Source organism: Anabrus simplex, chromosome 8 (assembly GCF_040414725.1).
Source record: "Anabrus simplex isolate iqAnaSimp1 chromosome 8, ASM4041472v1, whole genome shotgun sequence".
Taxonomy (NCBI): Eukaryota; Metazoa; Arthropoda; class Insecta; order Orthoptera; family Tettigoniidae; genus Anabrus; species Anabrus simplex.
The window spans coordinates 99,720,747-99,738,254 of record NC_090272.1 but is presented as its reverse complement, the minus strand read 5'-3'; the positions used below and the strand labels follow the sequence as shown (position 1 = coordinate 99,738,254).

The window sequence follows — 17,508 nt, the reverse complement described above, 5'->3', positions numbered from 1 at the left end:
GGCTGTTTTTCTAATTTTAAAAGCTCGGTTGAAGGTTATTCGTCTGCTTATGTCATTCTACTCCAACACTCCATTGACAGCTTGAAACATACCACACAGTCCAGCAGCTCGTCTCCTTACTTCCAATTCTTACGAAGTCTTTTCTTATGAAATAGACTTCTTGTTTGGGATTGTCTATATATTTTTACCCTCCCAACTTATTCCATCATTGGTTATTATACCACTGAAGTGCACCTACATGAAATCCTATTTCTTATAATGCCTCACAATTTCTTGCCATTCATAAATACTGTATAAGACAGAGATGTGTCGAGGGAGCGAAAGAGCTATCTATGTATCGAGAAGCTGGCTAAGTATTATCTGAGTTCGGTACTTGGGCGGCGTTTTATTAGCGCACTTGTTAGCAGTGGAGTTGAACCTTGGATCCTGGCCAGCTTATTGATATGCAGTCAGCACGTCGAACTTCAGACTACGTGAAGTGGATAAAACATGCTGTTCATAACAAGATTCCTTGTAATGGTCGATATTTTAAAAATTCATTTTGTGTAAGTGATGGCTCAAAAAGTGAGGGCAGAACGCTGTGCAGAAGAGAGTCTCTCACTACACGTAGGTTAAATATTAATAAATTGGTGGGCCGATGACCTAGATGTTAGGCCCCTTTAAACAACTATCATCATCATCAATAACATTTTCTTCAATTTGCTTTTCGTCGCACCGACACAGATATGTCTTATGGCGACGGCGGGACAGGAAAGAGATAGGAGTGGGTATTAAGCGTCCGTGGCCTTAATTAAGGTACAGCCCCAGCATTTGCTTGGTGTGAAAATGGGGAACCACGGAAAACCATTTTCAGGGCTGCCGACAGTGGGATTCGAACCCATTACCTCCCGGATGCAAGTTCACAGCTGCGCGCCACTAACCACACGGCCATCTCGCCCCGTAGCATAGGTTATGTTGTTCTTTGATAGCCGTCTCACTATTAATTTTTATTTATTTAGTATTAATCAGATGTAGGTACGAATCGACCCGACTGTGGCTATGACTAATACTTGGCTCTCTTATGCGTTTTACGAAAAAAATTATGGCTCTTCAAATCAAAACAAAATGTATTTTATTTCACAACACACTTCACTGTATTACTGTATCAACTACAATCTCTGTCAGACTGGTGTCTTCTTCCATTATTGACAACATCGATTTTAATTTTCCTGTTCAGCAGACGAAGGTTCTATTTCCGGAATGAAATGGGGTGTTGTGTCTGTGCTGCAGTCCTGTCTATTAAGTCCAAGGTTTGGTGTCCAATTAGAGACGTGAGACAATAATTACTGGGAATAACATTTATAAGTAAAGTTGGTCACTGAAGTGAAATAGGAGTCTTTTATGTAACGAACACCGATTTTGTTGAGCTTCAGCAAGGTGAATCTAGGAGGGTTCAAAACCATTACTATTTGAAAGTTCTTTCGAATGATCTTGAATATTTGATATTTTAGTGTTTCAGTTTTCAAAGAGCAGTTATATCCAAGCACTTAGAGAAGAATTCCAGTAGTAAAGTGGTCGTGACTACGTCTCTACAATGAAACGTGCACGGGTTTGAGCCTCCATCACGTCTTTTTTATTTAATGCAATTTTAAAATCGATTTTCTTCTGTGATATTAATTTTAACTGTAGCACTGTTTAATTTTTTAAAAATTTCGTGAGGCTATTTTTAGCCGGGTGCAGCCCTTGTAAGGCAGACCCTCCGATGAGGGTGGGCGGCATCAGCCATGTGTAGGTAACTGCGTGTTATTGTGGTGGAAGATAGTGTTATGTGTGGTGTGTGAGTTGCAGGGATGTTGGGGACAGCACAAACACCCAGTCTCCGAGCCATTGGAATTAACTATTGAAGGTTAAAATCTCCGACCCGGCCGGGAATCGAACCCGGGACCTTCTGAACCGAAGGCCAGTACGCTGACCATTCAGCCAACGAGTCGGACGTAGCACTGTTGAAGACATTCCTTTCTGGCGTGAAGTACATGTTCAATTTTGAAAATAATCACACCTCTCAATTTGCAGTGCCCATTATATAATGCTAGGTGTAGAAAATAGTTCACTTCAGTAGATATCGCCGTTCTTGAAAAATGCTGCAGTTTTATTTATGAACTCCTTAGTAAATAACTGAAAATGGAAACAGGTTTTCGATACAGTTATTTGAGGCGAACATTTAGGCTGAACACTCTACACGTTCATGCCGATCAGATGGACGTATAATAAATTGTTCTGAAATGGAAGTTCTTTATATTCAGTCCATTACATTAAATTCTCAGCATACGAAATTAAGTACAGTATGCCTGTGAGTGTACAGGAGATTCTTTCATTATTTACAAGTGCCGATGCAGATCGGCATTCGTAATAGAAAGTTCAAAAGTTGATCATTAAAACAAATCGTAAATAGTAACAAATTTAGAGGGGAGAACCAGAACGGAGAATTTATATAATTACGAAAGTGAATTTTATATCCCGGTAGATATATCTTTCTAGTAATTACTTACTGGATCGCGCTAACTTTATCCCTATGGTTTGTACTCGGAAGATGCATGATCCCGCGGCAAACCTACATCACCATATATTTAAATGCTTCTTTTTATTTGGACTTACGGACAGTGTGGATGAATGGGATGCTTTTAGATAAACGTTTACACAGAAGACCGAGTTATATAATGAATGTTAACTGCTTGTCAAGTAATTAGTCACCAAAACGTTTGCAAGAAAATAAATGATATTAGCAAAGCAAAGCCATGTCCTTAAAAGCCGTTAAGACTCTGGGAAGAGTGAGATGGAAGATAAAGGCTTCCTCTGTCCGAAACCTTGGCATTGATTGGCATAGAGTGGTCAGCATGATACCCGACCACCTTAGCCACGGGGAATCAAATTGGCACTGATTTTTGGCGTAGGCGCAGTGAACCTCAACACCATTTGTCTCCCCAAAAATGAAAATCTTGTTTCAAAATTTTTGAATCTCTGACTGGGAATAGAGCCCTCGTCGAAAGAGCTATCTGTTTCGGTGCGACGTAAAGCAACTTGTAAAAGTAAAATAAGATCGAACCCACATCCTTTCGGGTTAACTGGGTACACCTTCACCCCTTCAGCAAGGCAGAACCTTGGTAGTATTAAGTGAAAAGAATTTTCATTCCGCAAAGCAACGTTATGGAGTGTATCAAACATGGGAAATAATAATAATAATAATAATAATAATAATAATAATAATAATAATAATAATAATAATAATAATAATAAAGGGCGATCAAAAAGTCTCCGTTCAACGGCCGTACAGTCGTGAATCGGGATGCCAATCAGGAAAAATCACCGTGAGCACTGAGGCACACATCCCACCGACGCACCAGATTGAAGATCGCCGTGTGGTAAAACAGCGTGTCCTGCTGCGTGAAGAAGTTCGTTGTCGCCTGCTGCCCATCCTCGTCTGACTGGTAGCGTCGACCCTTCAAGGTCTTTTTGAGGGAGTCGTGATAATCGCACGGGTAGAGATCAGGACTATAGTCCTCATCCACCGCCCGCTTGTTGTTGTGCGTAATGGATGAAGCTGGCCTCCCAGATCCACCGGCGTCTTCCGTCGAAACGCGAGAACTTGGTGCACCATTCCACAACGGTGGTTTTCGACAGGCGTGCTGCCCCGTACACAATCTTCATTCTCCGATGGATGTGCACCGGTTTATGTTATTCGGCAGCCAAGAACAGAATAACAACACATTGGTCCTGTTTGGACGCATCTGGTTGTAACGTCGCCGTATTTCACGCGGCCGCATTTAATGCACACACCTCGGCACGACACGACTGCCACACTAATCTCCTTGCCTACATGTCCGTGTTTATATACCCGCATCGGAGTCGCGCTACGCTGCATGTCCGCTGTTGCAACGCTCTCAAACGAAAACTTTTTGATCACGCCTTATAATAATAATAATAATAATAATAATAATAATAATAATAATAATAATAATAATAATAATAATAATAATAATAGTCCACCTCTGTGGTGTAGTGGTTAGCGTGATTAGCTGCCACCCCCGGAGGCCCGGGTTCGATTCCCGGCTCTGCCACAAAATTTGAAAAGTGGTATGAGGGCTGGAACGGGGTCCACTCAGTCTCGGGATGTCAACTGAGTAGAGGTGGGTTCGATTCCCACCTCAGCCATCCTGGAAGTGGTTTTCCGTGGTTTTCCACTTCTCCTCCAGGCGAATGCCGGGATGGTACCTAACATAAGGCCACGGCCGCTTCCTTCCCTCTTCCTTGCCTATCCCTTCCAGTCTTCCCATCCCTCCACAAGGCCCCTGTTCAGCATAGCAGGTGAGGCCGCCTGGGCGAGGTACTGGTCATTCTCCCCAGTTGTATCCCCGACCAAGAGTCTGAAGCTCCAGGACACTGCCCTTGAGGCGGTAGAGGTGGGATCCCTCGCTGTGTCCGAGGGAAAAGCCGACCCTGGAGGGTAAACAGATGATAATAATAATAATAATAATAATAATAATAATAATAATAATAATAATAATAATAATAATAATAATTCAATTATTTGTTTCGAGAAGGTAACATGTTCAGAAGTGCTGCCATAAGACCAATGAACGACATCTTGAGCTTACGCAAACTTTCGGTTGAAGTCGCTATGAAATTGTTCCATGCAAAAATATCTCCGATAATGATGCACGGACTAGAATTGATTTGGGAACATCTCACCAAAATAATTTTTTTTTTTTTGCTATTGGCTTTACGTCGCACCGACATAGATATATCTTATGGCGACGATGGGACAGGAAAGGGCTGGGAGTGGGAAGGAATCGGCCGTAGCCTTAATTAAGGTACAGCCCCAGCATTTGCCTGGTGTGAAAATGGGAAACCACGGAAAACCATCTTCAGATTTGCCGACAGTGGGGTTCGAACCCACTATCTCTCGAATACTGGATACTGGCCGCACTTAAGCGACTGCAGCTATCGAGCTCGGTAAAAAAAAGAAATATTCGAGACACTGAAAGTGTAAAAGCAATCTACATGGAAAAGTTATTTTGTTTGTCCAAATTCACTCCTTCGAGACTATGTTACGAGCTGACAAGAGAATTCTTCTATACAGAAGAACTACGACACAAACTAATGTTGCCATCTAGAGCTGCATTCAACCAGTTACAAACAGTGCTGCAAACCAAGAAGAGAGATATGTGGGAAACATTTTACACCACAGAGGCTATGACTAGTATGAGCTGGATGAAGGTAGACTATGAACATAGGCACATAGTGACTAGATTTTTTTTGCTATTTGTTTTACGTCGCGCCGACACAGATACGTCTTATGGCAACGATGGGATAGGAAAGGCCTAGGAAGTGGAAGGAAGCGGCCGTGGCCTTAATTAAGGTACAGCCCCGGCATTTGCCTGGTGTGAAAATGGGAAACCACGGAAAACCATCTTCAGGGCTGCCGACAGTGGGGCTCGAACCCACGATCTCCCGATTACTGGATACTGGCCGCAGTTAAGCGACTGCAGCTATCGAGCTCGGTAGTGACTAGATTAGCAACGCAATGTTTTCATCACCGCGTGTGTACTAACAAAACTTTTCATACCCCGAGAAAGGGATGTATATGTGCATTGTGCGAGAAGACTTGTGACATATCATGTTGTGACGTGTATTAAAAGACTGATCGTTCGTTCGTTCGTTCATAATCTGTTTACCCTCCAGGGTCGGTTTTTCCCTCGGACTCAGCGAGGGATTCCACCTCTACCGCCTCAAGGGCAGTGTCCTGGAGATTCAGACTTTGGGTCGGGGATACAACTGGGGAGAATGACCAGTACCTCGCCCAGGCGGCCTCACCTGCTATGCTCAACAGGGACCTTGTGAAGGGATGGGAAGTCTGGATGGGACAGGCAAGGAAGAGGGAAGGAAGCGGCCGTGGCCCTAAGTTAGGTACCATCCCGGCATTTGCCTGGAGGAGAAGTGGGAAACCACGGAAAACCACTTCCAGGATGGATGAGATGGGAATCGAACCCACCTCTACTCAGTTGACCTCCCGAGGCTGAGTGGACCCCGTTCCAGCCCTCCTACCACTTTTCAAATTTCGTGGCAGAGCCGGGAATCGAACCCGGACCTCCGGGGGTGGCAGCTAATCACGCTAACCACTACACCACAGAGGCGGACAAGACAGATCGTACTAACCAAATTCTTTTTAATATAATTAGTCATGTAAACATACTTTAATGGCCATTGAATTCAATAAAGTCTTTATTTAGTATTAGAAGTGTAAATTTTTCAGAGAGATGAATGAACTGATTTCAAAATAGTTGCAAATATTATGTATATAAATGTGGCTATTATATACATAATGCAATGGCGTAGTTTGTTCTATGGAATGTAGTAACTATTGCTACTAACATGTTTCTTTTTTCACCAAACATGGTAAAACAATTATTTCGAACACGTAATAAGTGAGTTGGTATGAGATAAAGACTCTCGTATCGTAACTAGAAATCTACTTCTGCAGGTTCGGCATGGTCCGTTGTTGGCCAGGCGACAGTCCCAGACCAGTTATCTATCCTGTGGGCGTAAGTTTGTTTTCATTGTAGTCAATACAGCAGGAATATTCAGCTTCGGGACGCCACAATCCACTCTACAGCAGCGATTACACAGGTGTCCTTACAATGGAATGGCAAGGAGTAACGCTGGCAACTTGTCCATCCACACCGTTAAATAGCTATGCATACCTTTCAGGCGTTCCAAATGTAGACATGAACGGACTTTTGTCCCCACCAAATACTTCTTTTTTTCTGCTGGAACGCGCTTCAGCAGTTTCTTCAGATCTTCGATTTTCCTGTGATTGATGGAGAGTTTGCAAGAATAAGCAGGAAATGAAACATGATTTGGCAAGTTCACATTCCTATTTTTTACCCCAAGCAATCCATGGAACATTTATTGGATTCCATGCTGTGCCCCGCATCTTGAACCTTCTCCTTGCGATACCAAACGCTGTTGAGTTTGCACCTCACTGGTCTACCGTGGTGTGACTTAATTTAAAATTGTCATTTGTGCATGTACGTATGTTGTTTGTTTCTTATTCAAAGAAATAAAACTCCATCAATGAAAATTAGTGCAGTTATTTTACGAGGATCTTCTTTTGAATACATGAACTCATTGAGATTGATGACTTGAAAGAAAACGTTGACATCATTGGGAGCATTCTTTCTATAATACATCATTGACAGAACTAGACAGTAAAGTGTGCAAACATAAATAATTACGGTAAGATTACACATAGATCAAAAAGAAACTGACGAATGACGTGGGTCTTTGGCTAGTAGCATTCAAAACCAGCCAACTCCTAGCTAGAAAATGTGGTCCACAGTGGACGGTTTAGTTTCAATGGTTAACTAACATGAGCAGCATTTGTTACCCTTTCAATCTACATGTCCACTCGAAGTAAGCCTTTACTGATCAACAGCATGTTTTCAAACTTGAAATGGCGTAGAACGGATGCGAGTGCAGTCTCACTGTAAAAACTAAAATATGAAGAGTTTATTGGTACATTTTGAAAATAAGTTATTAAATTAGATCTCGGACTTTCATGTAGTATTAGGTTAGAATGCAAACTTTTGTAAGCGAGAAGCCGGTACCTTATATCCAGCATAACAGTAAAGTTATGTAATAACATTTGCAGAAACAGTAAGGGTACGGCCTGTTTATGCAGTGTTCTCATTTTACGGGGAAACTCAGAAGTGTTGGTTTTGGTTCACGCGTCGCGCAGGGATTTTAATCCTGGACTCAAATATGAAACGGGGTTCACTAGTGAGACCAACTGACAACCTATTTGATACGAGAGTTAGCAGACCTGGCCAAGAATGTCGATGAGAATCGAGCCATGCTCGAATATCTGCAGATTATCTGGATAGGCAGCAGTCTTCGTGGAAATGGTGGCTTCAAAGGAAGTAGAAATAGGCAACCATCTTGTATTAACACTAATCAGAAGGAAGGATTGAAAGGGTCCGACACTTTGAAAAATAAAGGTATTGTTCGAAGAAAGACAAGGGACATGAAGGGCGTGAAAATGAAATATAACCTATTCCTCGACACCTAATACCGTCGGGGTCGGTAAAGAACAAGAGGTGTGATAGGATAGATGAAAAGTGAGGAGCCTGGCGAAAGTAAGTGGAAGCATTGCTAGGACAGTGATCGCGAACCCACGCTCCCAAGCTAAGACTCCCTGACCCCCTTCTAGTCACCTCTTACGACAGGCAGTGAATACCATGGGTGTTATTCAACCGCCCCTACCCACAGGGGGATCTTCGTGGCAGGCTAAGGGACTTAATATTTTTATGTGCCACACGTTGTATTTTTGTATTTTCCATAAGAAACAATGAAGTAAAATGATTGGTTTTACGTCTCACTGACTACTGTACTTTTTCAGTTTTTGGAGTCGGCGAGGAACCGGAATTGTGTTTTACGGAAGTTTGTTTACGTGCCAGCAAATCTACGGATGCAAATCAAGGTTGATACGATCACTTTCAAATACCACTGGACTTGACCGGAATTGAACCTGTTTACTTGGTAGCAGAAAACCACCACTCTACCGGATGAGATAACTCAAGACATTAATACGCAAGCAAATTTGTAGTTTTATGTGGTTGTCGATATTGTGATCGTAGCGATGGGACCTCCTGGTTTACGTGCAGTCCAAACCACAGCTATAAGGCCCATTTTTTCAAAACTTCACAAGCATTGGCTGGGATTACGTAGAACCGCAGCCACCTTAGTGAGAAGTCTAAGGCATTAGCCTGCCAAATTCACTGGTAACTATATTAAGTTTTGTTTGTTTGTTCTCGCACTTGGAATACAATTTTAAAGTATTTAGATCATTCCCTTTACTATGCTATGCCATGGGATATTATTTCACAATCACCGCTATAAATTAATGCGGAACAAAATATTATAATGTACATGTTACTCATCAATTTCCGTCTCAACAGTCATCACCCGCAATGTACTGAAATATTTCGTTAAAAGACATCATTACGTGCTCTTGTATGCAATATCCGGCGCTTTGAAACTCTGGTATTATATTTTAAACACCCTTTTGTTTTTCTGATATTTCGTGTTATTGTTTATATGAAACAAACTGGAGTATATAATATCATTTCATGTACTGTATATTGAAGAATTACACATTGTGTGGTATTAGTAAAAACAAATGATATCGCAATATGCAGTGAAACGTATTTCAGTACACAAAGGATCGGATGTGCCATTCATAATCAGAAATCTGTAAAGTTTAGCCGTGGAAATTTGAATAATACCATATTTACGTGAAACGAATAGATTAACGACATTACATTGTAAAGTTGGAAGTTTATTGGAAGAGAAATGAGTAACTATTTTTGACGAGGGTTATATTACCTGTTTGGAAAAGTAATTTCTCAAAACTGAACTAAAGGTTGAATGTATAGAGAGCAAAAATTAATATTGAAACCTTGTGATAAGCACTCTAAATCATTACCTAAACAATGGATTCGTCTAAATATGATACACTTTGGGGAAATATTGTAAATTAGCCAACAAACAAGTACATAGAATAATATGCAGGTTGTCGGATTATGTTTATACTGTTCATCTGTTCACCAGTCTCTCTATGGAAACATTTCTCTGTTGTAGAAGAGAGCTGAGGTAAAAGGTTAATATTTATTTCGTTAATTAATTTTGTTTGATCTTCGTCAGACAATGAGCAGACAGCCGCAGGCTGCTTACCAGGAAATACGCATTTCAGTTCATACACGGAAATTATTTAAGGCGCAGTCCGGCTCCATGGCTAAATGGTTAGCGTGCTGGCCTTTGGTCACAAGGGTCTCGGGTTCAATTCCCGGCAGGGTCGGGAATTTTAACCTTAATTGGTTAATTTCGCTGGCACGGGGGGTGGGTGTATGTGTCGTCTTCATCATCGTTTCATCCTCATCACGACGCGCAGGTCAGCTACGGGTGTCAAATCAAAAGACCTGCACCTGGCGAGCCGTCCTCGGACACTCCCGGCAATAAAAGCCATACGCCATTTCATTTAAGGCGCAAAACAAGGAAACGTATTAACACAAAGGTACAAAATAATTCAATGCGTCCTTAAAATTTGCTTTACATTTCATATTTATGTAAGATTTAAACACTATTTTATGACCAATCACTGGAATCGAATCCCAGAAATTCGAGGGTGAGTCAGTACATAAGTCGCAAAACTGAATTGAGGCAAAAATAATCAAAGTAACTTTGACATTTATTTCAATTTTCAACATATTCACCCTGTACATTCAGGCACTTATCCCATCTCTTTAGAGAAGTCCTTCAAAGCCAGCAGTAAGGAAGTCCTTTGGTTGTTGTCGCAGCCAACGTGTAACTTCATATAGATTGTGGCATCATCTCTATCAAAATGACGGCCACCAAAATTATTTTTTAGGGGCCCAAACAGATGAAAATCACTGGGGGCTAAGTCAGGACTCTACGGTGGATGTTCCAAGCGCTCCCCATCTCTGATGATTTTCCTTCCATGGTTAAACTTCTGGATCCAATTGAACACAGCTTTCCGTGAGAAACAGTTTTCACCATAGACGGGATGCATTTCGCGATGCACTTCTTCTGTGGACAGTCCTTTGGCCCACAAAAAACGCACAACTGCACGCTGGTCTTCTCGTGTACAGTCATGCAACACATGTGCCATCGTCCACTAACAGCCTCTGACTGACTGAGTGCCTGCGAGATGTCGTACGACAAGCATACACATGCTGCCATCTGCTGGCAAAACTTGCGCGCGTGATTTCAAATGGTATGGCGCACACACATGTTTGCGACTTATTTATTGACTTACCCTCGTACCAGTACAGGAAGGTTGAAAACAAACAAAATCTTCGAGCTTCTGTCATTAAGCTTTGCAGACAATTAACACCTATTTTCAGTTGTCGTGTGAGATTTAGTTTGTGTTAAACAGTGCAGTGCAGATTAATAAGTAAAATTCACTGTAAGGGAAAGGAATACGAAATTCAAAAGCAGATTTTTGCTGCAGATTTTTAAAGATGCGATTCATTCATTTTCTCTACTCAGATGAGGGAAGATGTATGCCGTTATTACTCACGCGCTGTCCTTAATAACAAGCGGTTTACCAAGCTATCGATATCCACGTCACCTAAAGAATGAAGAAGAATGGGTCGTTGCCACGTTTCTGTATACACTTCTGTGATCATGCGGTTGTTAACAAGAAAACGAAATGGACCTATCGGGCATTCGGGCTCATTACTGTAATTTACTTCCACTACTAGGGCCTCCGTTGCTGAGGAGGCAGCCCATCTGCCCCTCACCGCTGGGTTCCGTGGTTCAAATCCCGGTCACTCCATGTTAGTTTTGTGCTGGACAAAGCGGAGCCGGGGCAGGTTTTTCTCCGAGTACTCCGTTTTTCCCTGTCATCTTTCATTCCAGCAACACTCTCCGATATCATTTCATTTAATCTGTCATTCATTAATCATTGCCCCAGTGGAGTGAGACAGGCCTCGGCAGTCGGCACAATTCCTATCCTCGCCGCTAGATGGGGGCTTCATTCATTCCATTCCTGACCTGGTTGAATGACTGGAAACAGGCAGTGGATTTTCATTTCCACTACTATTTAATAAGGAAAGGACATTGACTTCAATCAAGACTCAACAACCCTTCTTTATTTTCTTTTATTTTCTCGGAGAAACTACGTAATATTTATATTCTTTTATTAAAACAAAGGCATTGTTCTGCCAAGGCAATATTGTCAACTCACACCTCAACACTACTCCCCTGATATAGATGTTCATTCCCATAGGGAACCTGAAATATTTGTCCCGAATGAGTAAATTTATAATACCAATATAGTTGGTCAGTTATTGGACATTAAAAAAATTTCAGCTAGCTCATTCCCGCCCCAGTGTGCTAAATTGTGCTCATCAGTTGGTAAATAGCACATCTATATGATCTGATGGCCAGGCAGGCATCAATTTTTGAAAAAGAGACAAAGTCTCTCATAGTGCATTGGCACTGCTGGTGGCTCCAAGTAGCCTACTAGGTGGCCACCACGTTATGCTCTAGCCATGCGTCTTGGCAGGTGTGCTATTTACCAACTGATGAGCGCAATTTAGCACACTGGGGCGAAACGTTGGCTACCAGGAATGAGTTAGCTGGAAAAATATTAATGTCCAATGATGGACCAACTATATTGGTATTACTACTCCCCTAAATTCCGTTTAGACAACGTTTATGTGCAGGGTATCAATGACCCTGGGGTATTGAAACACTCCCTCAACGTTGAGTAGACATGCGGGGGTCAATAGATGCTGCTTCACGGCTTACTGAAGAATGAGAGAAACGAACACACCTTACTAACACGTTGAGGAAAAACAAGTTCCAGTACCTCGCTAACATTGTCACTTGCTGTTACCAAAGGGCCAGTGATTCGTTAACGATGATAATCCACCTATGATATGTTAGAGTGGTGGAGGATTCAAACAAGAAATTAAGCCAGAGGAGCGATAAGGTCCTCGTGTACGTAACTGCTTATTACTGTATATCAAGGATATTGTAAGAAAAGAGGAAGAAGATTATATTTCGTCGTAGCAATGCTAATAATATGACGAAAATGTTTAATAATATCTGATGCATCATTTTCCAGAAATTAAAAAATGCAATGTAAATTTGATATGAAAAATTAAACACCATTACTTTTATTGACTAAGCCTGCATTCGACAGTCAAAATTACTATCTATAAAATAATTCGAAATTCTAAATGGAATATTAATATATATTATGTATAAATGTTACACTTTCCGGAATTTATACGGACTTTGAATGGAATCAAAACAGGTATTATAGTATTTCTTTACAAATCATATTGAGTGCAGTTGTAACTTAGAGTTGTACTTTGAAGTCTATGGATCTGAGTACTCTTGAAAAAGCTACGTTCAACTGCCCAAAACACAGGAATGGTGAGATAGATCCCAACTTTAAAGTTCATCCTGGTGACTTATTCATTGCAATAGAGAAGGCTAAATTTACGGGAAATTGCCTTCATTTCAGAACAAATGGATTCCAGCATTCACAGGTGCTAAATCTATTCTTGGAATAAAGCTTTCTTCCTGAAGCTGAGCCCGTGTAAACATCTGCATGAACAATATTTTTGTCTAGCTTCCGTAGATTCAGTCTCGTTCCATTGCACAAACCATTAACTGCATTAGCATCATTATGGAGTCAATGGTAATGTACGTAACTTGGTCATCTTTCAAGCTATTCAGAACCTATTGGTTGATAATGTTAATGTGTTCGTTTCTTGAGATAAAAATTGCTACTTTGGAAACCATTGTACTCTCACTTGGATGGAAAGAAAAACCAAGTGAATCTCGTAGAGCATTTGTTGAAATCCGGTTTTGTTGTATCTCGATAGTGCCATTTCGCCTCGTTGCCAATTTATGAGTTTTAGAAGTCCTTCAGTGAAGTTAAATTTTCATTTTGAGCCGTAAAATAGAATATTAAAAACTTGACTGGATAACAGTGAGGAATTACTGCCAGGCACTGTCGGATGTCTACATCAAGCAAGATCACTTTTCTGGAGAAAGGTGATTTGTGATTGTATGTAGCTGATCTATATTTTTATTTAGTATGCTCACAGAATGCACATTTAAATGAGGGTTAAACCGTAACAGCATTATACTTCATATTGTACAGAGTTTACTGGTATACTGAAAACGTAGTTGTCATTGAACAATATACTGTGCCTTAATGTACCAAAGTATAGTATGCTTGAGTAAGGACATTTTTAGAAGAAGAAATGGCTACATAACACAGAGAAACATGTAGGTCACCGTGTTTCGGAACAAGAAATTGAGTAAATATGATGCGAAATACTGCGGATTTAGACGATTTCTATAGTGGTATGGAAGATAATTAAACGTTGAGGTCACTTACCCTCGCCTTCGGAGTCTGCTTCAAGCCGATGGCCGGTTGACTTCTGTTGCTCTGAAACATAAAAAGAAATAATTATTGGCTTAAAATTCTAAGCAGGTATCACAATTAGTAAATAATGTGGACTATTTATTTATTAATTATGGAGCAATTCTCTTAATGATGACAATCTACAAATACGAAGGTTAAATTCGTATTATTGACTGATTGAGTAGCTCAAACGGTACAGCTCAAGTTGTACATTCGATCCCAGCTCTGCACTTTAGTATTTAAAGGTGCTCAGATACGTCAGTATCGCGTCGGTATTATTTACCAGCATGTAAAATAACTCACGGGGGACAAATTTCTATCACCGTTACGTCCCACTAACTCTTTTTTACTATTGCTGGAGACGTTGAGTAGCCGTCCCGAGGCTGGCATAGTTGAGCATCAAATCCCATTGGACTGAGCGGAGATCGAACCCACCAACTTGGGCTCAGAAGACCGAGCCACTTAGCCCGGAGGCGCCGGGTTCAATTCCAGGCTATTCTGAGTATTTTTATTCTAGACTGAAGGTTGAAACTGGGGTTCACTCAGCCTCGTGATACACGAGGCTGCGGACCCGGTCACGAAAGCCAAGCAATAGGCTGAGGATGACGTCACGCTGTCCACATGACGCTGGCTTGGCTGCAGCCGTCTTAGAAGTGGTGGTGGTTCATTCGATTCATTTTACTGAATCGATTCATTTGATTCCGTTCACGTTACTGAATCGATACAGTGATTCGATTCACGGCACATTAGAGTCACCTCTCCTACTGCATCTGTGTAGTATGTACTGGTAAGACAGCAGCAACAGCATTTAGTGTTCGCAGCTGTCATCTGGTCTTCATACTAAGAACTCCTTTCTTAGAAAAAATGCTAGTCACTCTAATACATCGAAGATTTCCGGTGACGCAGGATGGGAAAGGTCTGGGATTAGCAAGGTAGCAGCCATGACCTTAATTAAGGTACAGTCCCAGCATTCCCTAGTGTGAAAATGGGGAACTACGGAAAACCATCTTAACGGCTGCCGACGGTGGGATTCGAACCCACCATCCCCGAATGCAAGCGCATAGCTACGCGATACCAACCGCACGTCCAGCTCGCTCAGTCTTTTTTTTAAATATGTTTTTTTCTATCAGCAGAGGATTTTTTAAATCGTCATATATTGTATAGGTTACCCGAGATGTACAGTAGCGCACTGGTTTTCTTATTCAACATACTGTTGGTTAAGTTATTGCGTCAGTCGGCTCACTTACTGTCCACGTATGATTGAAGTCTAGTGCAACGATATGACATACGAACTGAGAGAATATTGAGCCGTTATTCCCAATATAAAACAAGTACTTTTGAGTGGTCGTAAGCATGACTCATAGTCATAGGGCAAGCTAGATTCGAGTTTTTAATTGTCAAATGTCAACTAAGTTATAATACTAACATTCATTAAACTAATAAATAGTATAACCTAATAGCCTACCTGCTCACTACCTACTTTAGAATTATGTTTTGACTACCTTTTTAACACTGCAAATAAATCCATCTATTATTTAAACCTCCCTGTAAGAAGAGGACAGTGAATGCAAGTGGGTATTATTTTCAAATGAGCTGAGCCCAAGAGTCCATTATAGAATACGATTCTTTCAGTGTACTATGGCTCTGTATGTATTGCTTCAGAGGAAGTTCGGCTCCCCGCCAATATCCAGTGTACCGATAATGAACCTTGTGTGTGTTGTGCCTCACTGATCCGCGACTGCTTACGATTCTTTCGGTGTGTCATGGCTCACTGTATGTCAGGCTGCAGGGGAAGCTCGGCTCTCCGCCAATGTCCAGTGTGCCGATAACGAGCCGTGTGTGTTGTGCCTCACTGATCCGCGACTGCGTACGATTCTTTCGGTGTGTCATGGCTCACTGTATGTCAGGCTGCAGCGGAAGCTCGGCTCTCCGCCAGTGTCCAGTGTGCCGATAACGAGCCGTGTGTGTCGTGTGTCTCACTGAGCCGTGCTTGCGCACGATTCTTTCGGTCTGCCATGATTCACTGTCTCGCTGCAGCGGAAGCTCGGCTCCCCACCAATGTCCGGTGTCCCGCTAGTGGGCCATTCCTTTGAATTAATTCACTCGGACACTTGAATGAATCGATACACTGCTTCGAATCATGCATTCAGTAGCCAACACTACTTGGAAGGACAAGCCCCTTAATGGGATGTTGCACTCCCGTGTATTTGCTAGCAGTTCATGCCACACTAACACATGGAACGTATTTGCCAAGATGGCAAAGGGCTAGGACTGAGAAAGGGAGTAGCCATAACTTTAATTAATCAATAAGGATCGGATGTTAAGGAAAAGCCATCTCTTCTGCTGAGCTCATTTAATCCGAAATACAAAAAAATAACTGTGAATGACAAATTCCTGGTCCCGTTTAAAGCAATTTTATGTTGCATATAAATGCAAATTTCAACCATTTTTATATTTTTTGTCATGTTTCGCTCATTTTGATAATATAGGTCATATTTGCATTTATTTTGAGCATTTTTGTTTTAATCGAGTCGTCGTTTACATGGTATCTGCGTCGAGATTCAAACACAAGATTTCCAAATACTGAGTAGATGTATATTTCAATCTTTTCCAGAAGCAGATAGATAACAGGTTTACAAAGGTTAGCACTATTACCTGCCGTCCTCGGAGGCCTGGGTTCGATTCCCGGTAGTGGTAGATATTTCAGAATGGTAGGAGGGATAGTATGCGATTAAAAAGGTACTTGCAGCTCACGTCCTTTGGGGATGTGCCTGAAAAGAACTGCTCCACCTAGGGATGAGGGCACAAGTTTACTGACCAAAATGCATATTAATAATTCTCTTTCGTTTTTATTTTTTTAAATTTTTGTTTTAGGAAAACGGAATGAGAACTCCGCCTCAGAGCTATGATACTCAATGAATGTATGAAGTACTAACGTACCTACTGTAGCTCTGTCAGTTCGCATGATTAACTAAGTATGCGGTATTATCGCTAATCATTTTATGGCACATCGAATGTTAGTAATTATCTAATACTTGCTACCCATCCCTAAAATGTTTGTCATATTTTACCCATTTTTAGGTAATATTTAAATAGTTTTTGGGGCATTTTTGCTGGCATATTTTGTACTTTAGGTCATAAATTTCCGAACCCTATTAATTAATTGGTGTGAAAGTGAGAAACCACCGATAATCTTCCTTACGGCAGCCGAGAATGGGGTGCGAACCTACATCTCCTCATATAAGCTCACAGCTATGTGAACCGCTGCCAAATCATTCAGTACGGATTAGTTTGTTAGTATGCTCGTTATAATTTATGGCCTAAGTAAATCAATACATCTAGAATTTATTCAATTTACTTTTTGTAAGAAAGTTTCTGACGGGCTATTATTTACTTCGTTCTTATCCTCTTGGATGAGCTGATTTATGCGGGTATAAGGTAATGATGCAGACGCAGTTAAGAACTAGCCTATTCTCTGAGTGAACTTGATGAACTGCCATCGT

General features: G+C 41.2%; 1 protein-coding gene across 1 annotated transcript in view; it reads right to left on the bottom strand.

Annotated features, from left to right (window-relative positions):
- Positions 1 to 13,957: 13,957 nt before the first annotated feature.
- LOC136879315 (uncharacterized) overlaps positions 13,958 to 17,508 on the bottom strand; it is a 523,120-nt gene continuing 519,569 nt past the window's right edge. The window contains exon 5 of the mRNA XM_067153135.2: positions 13,958 to 14,029. Coding sequence (XP_067009236.2) covers positions 13,958 to 14,029 — 72 coding nt within the window. The remainder of the gene's footprint in view (positions 14,030 to 17,508) is intronic.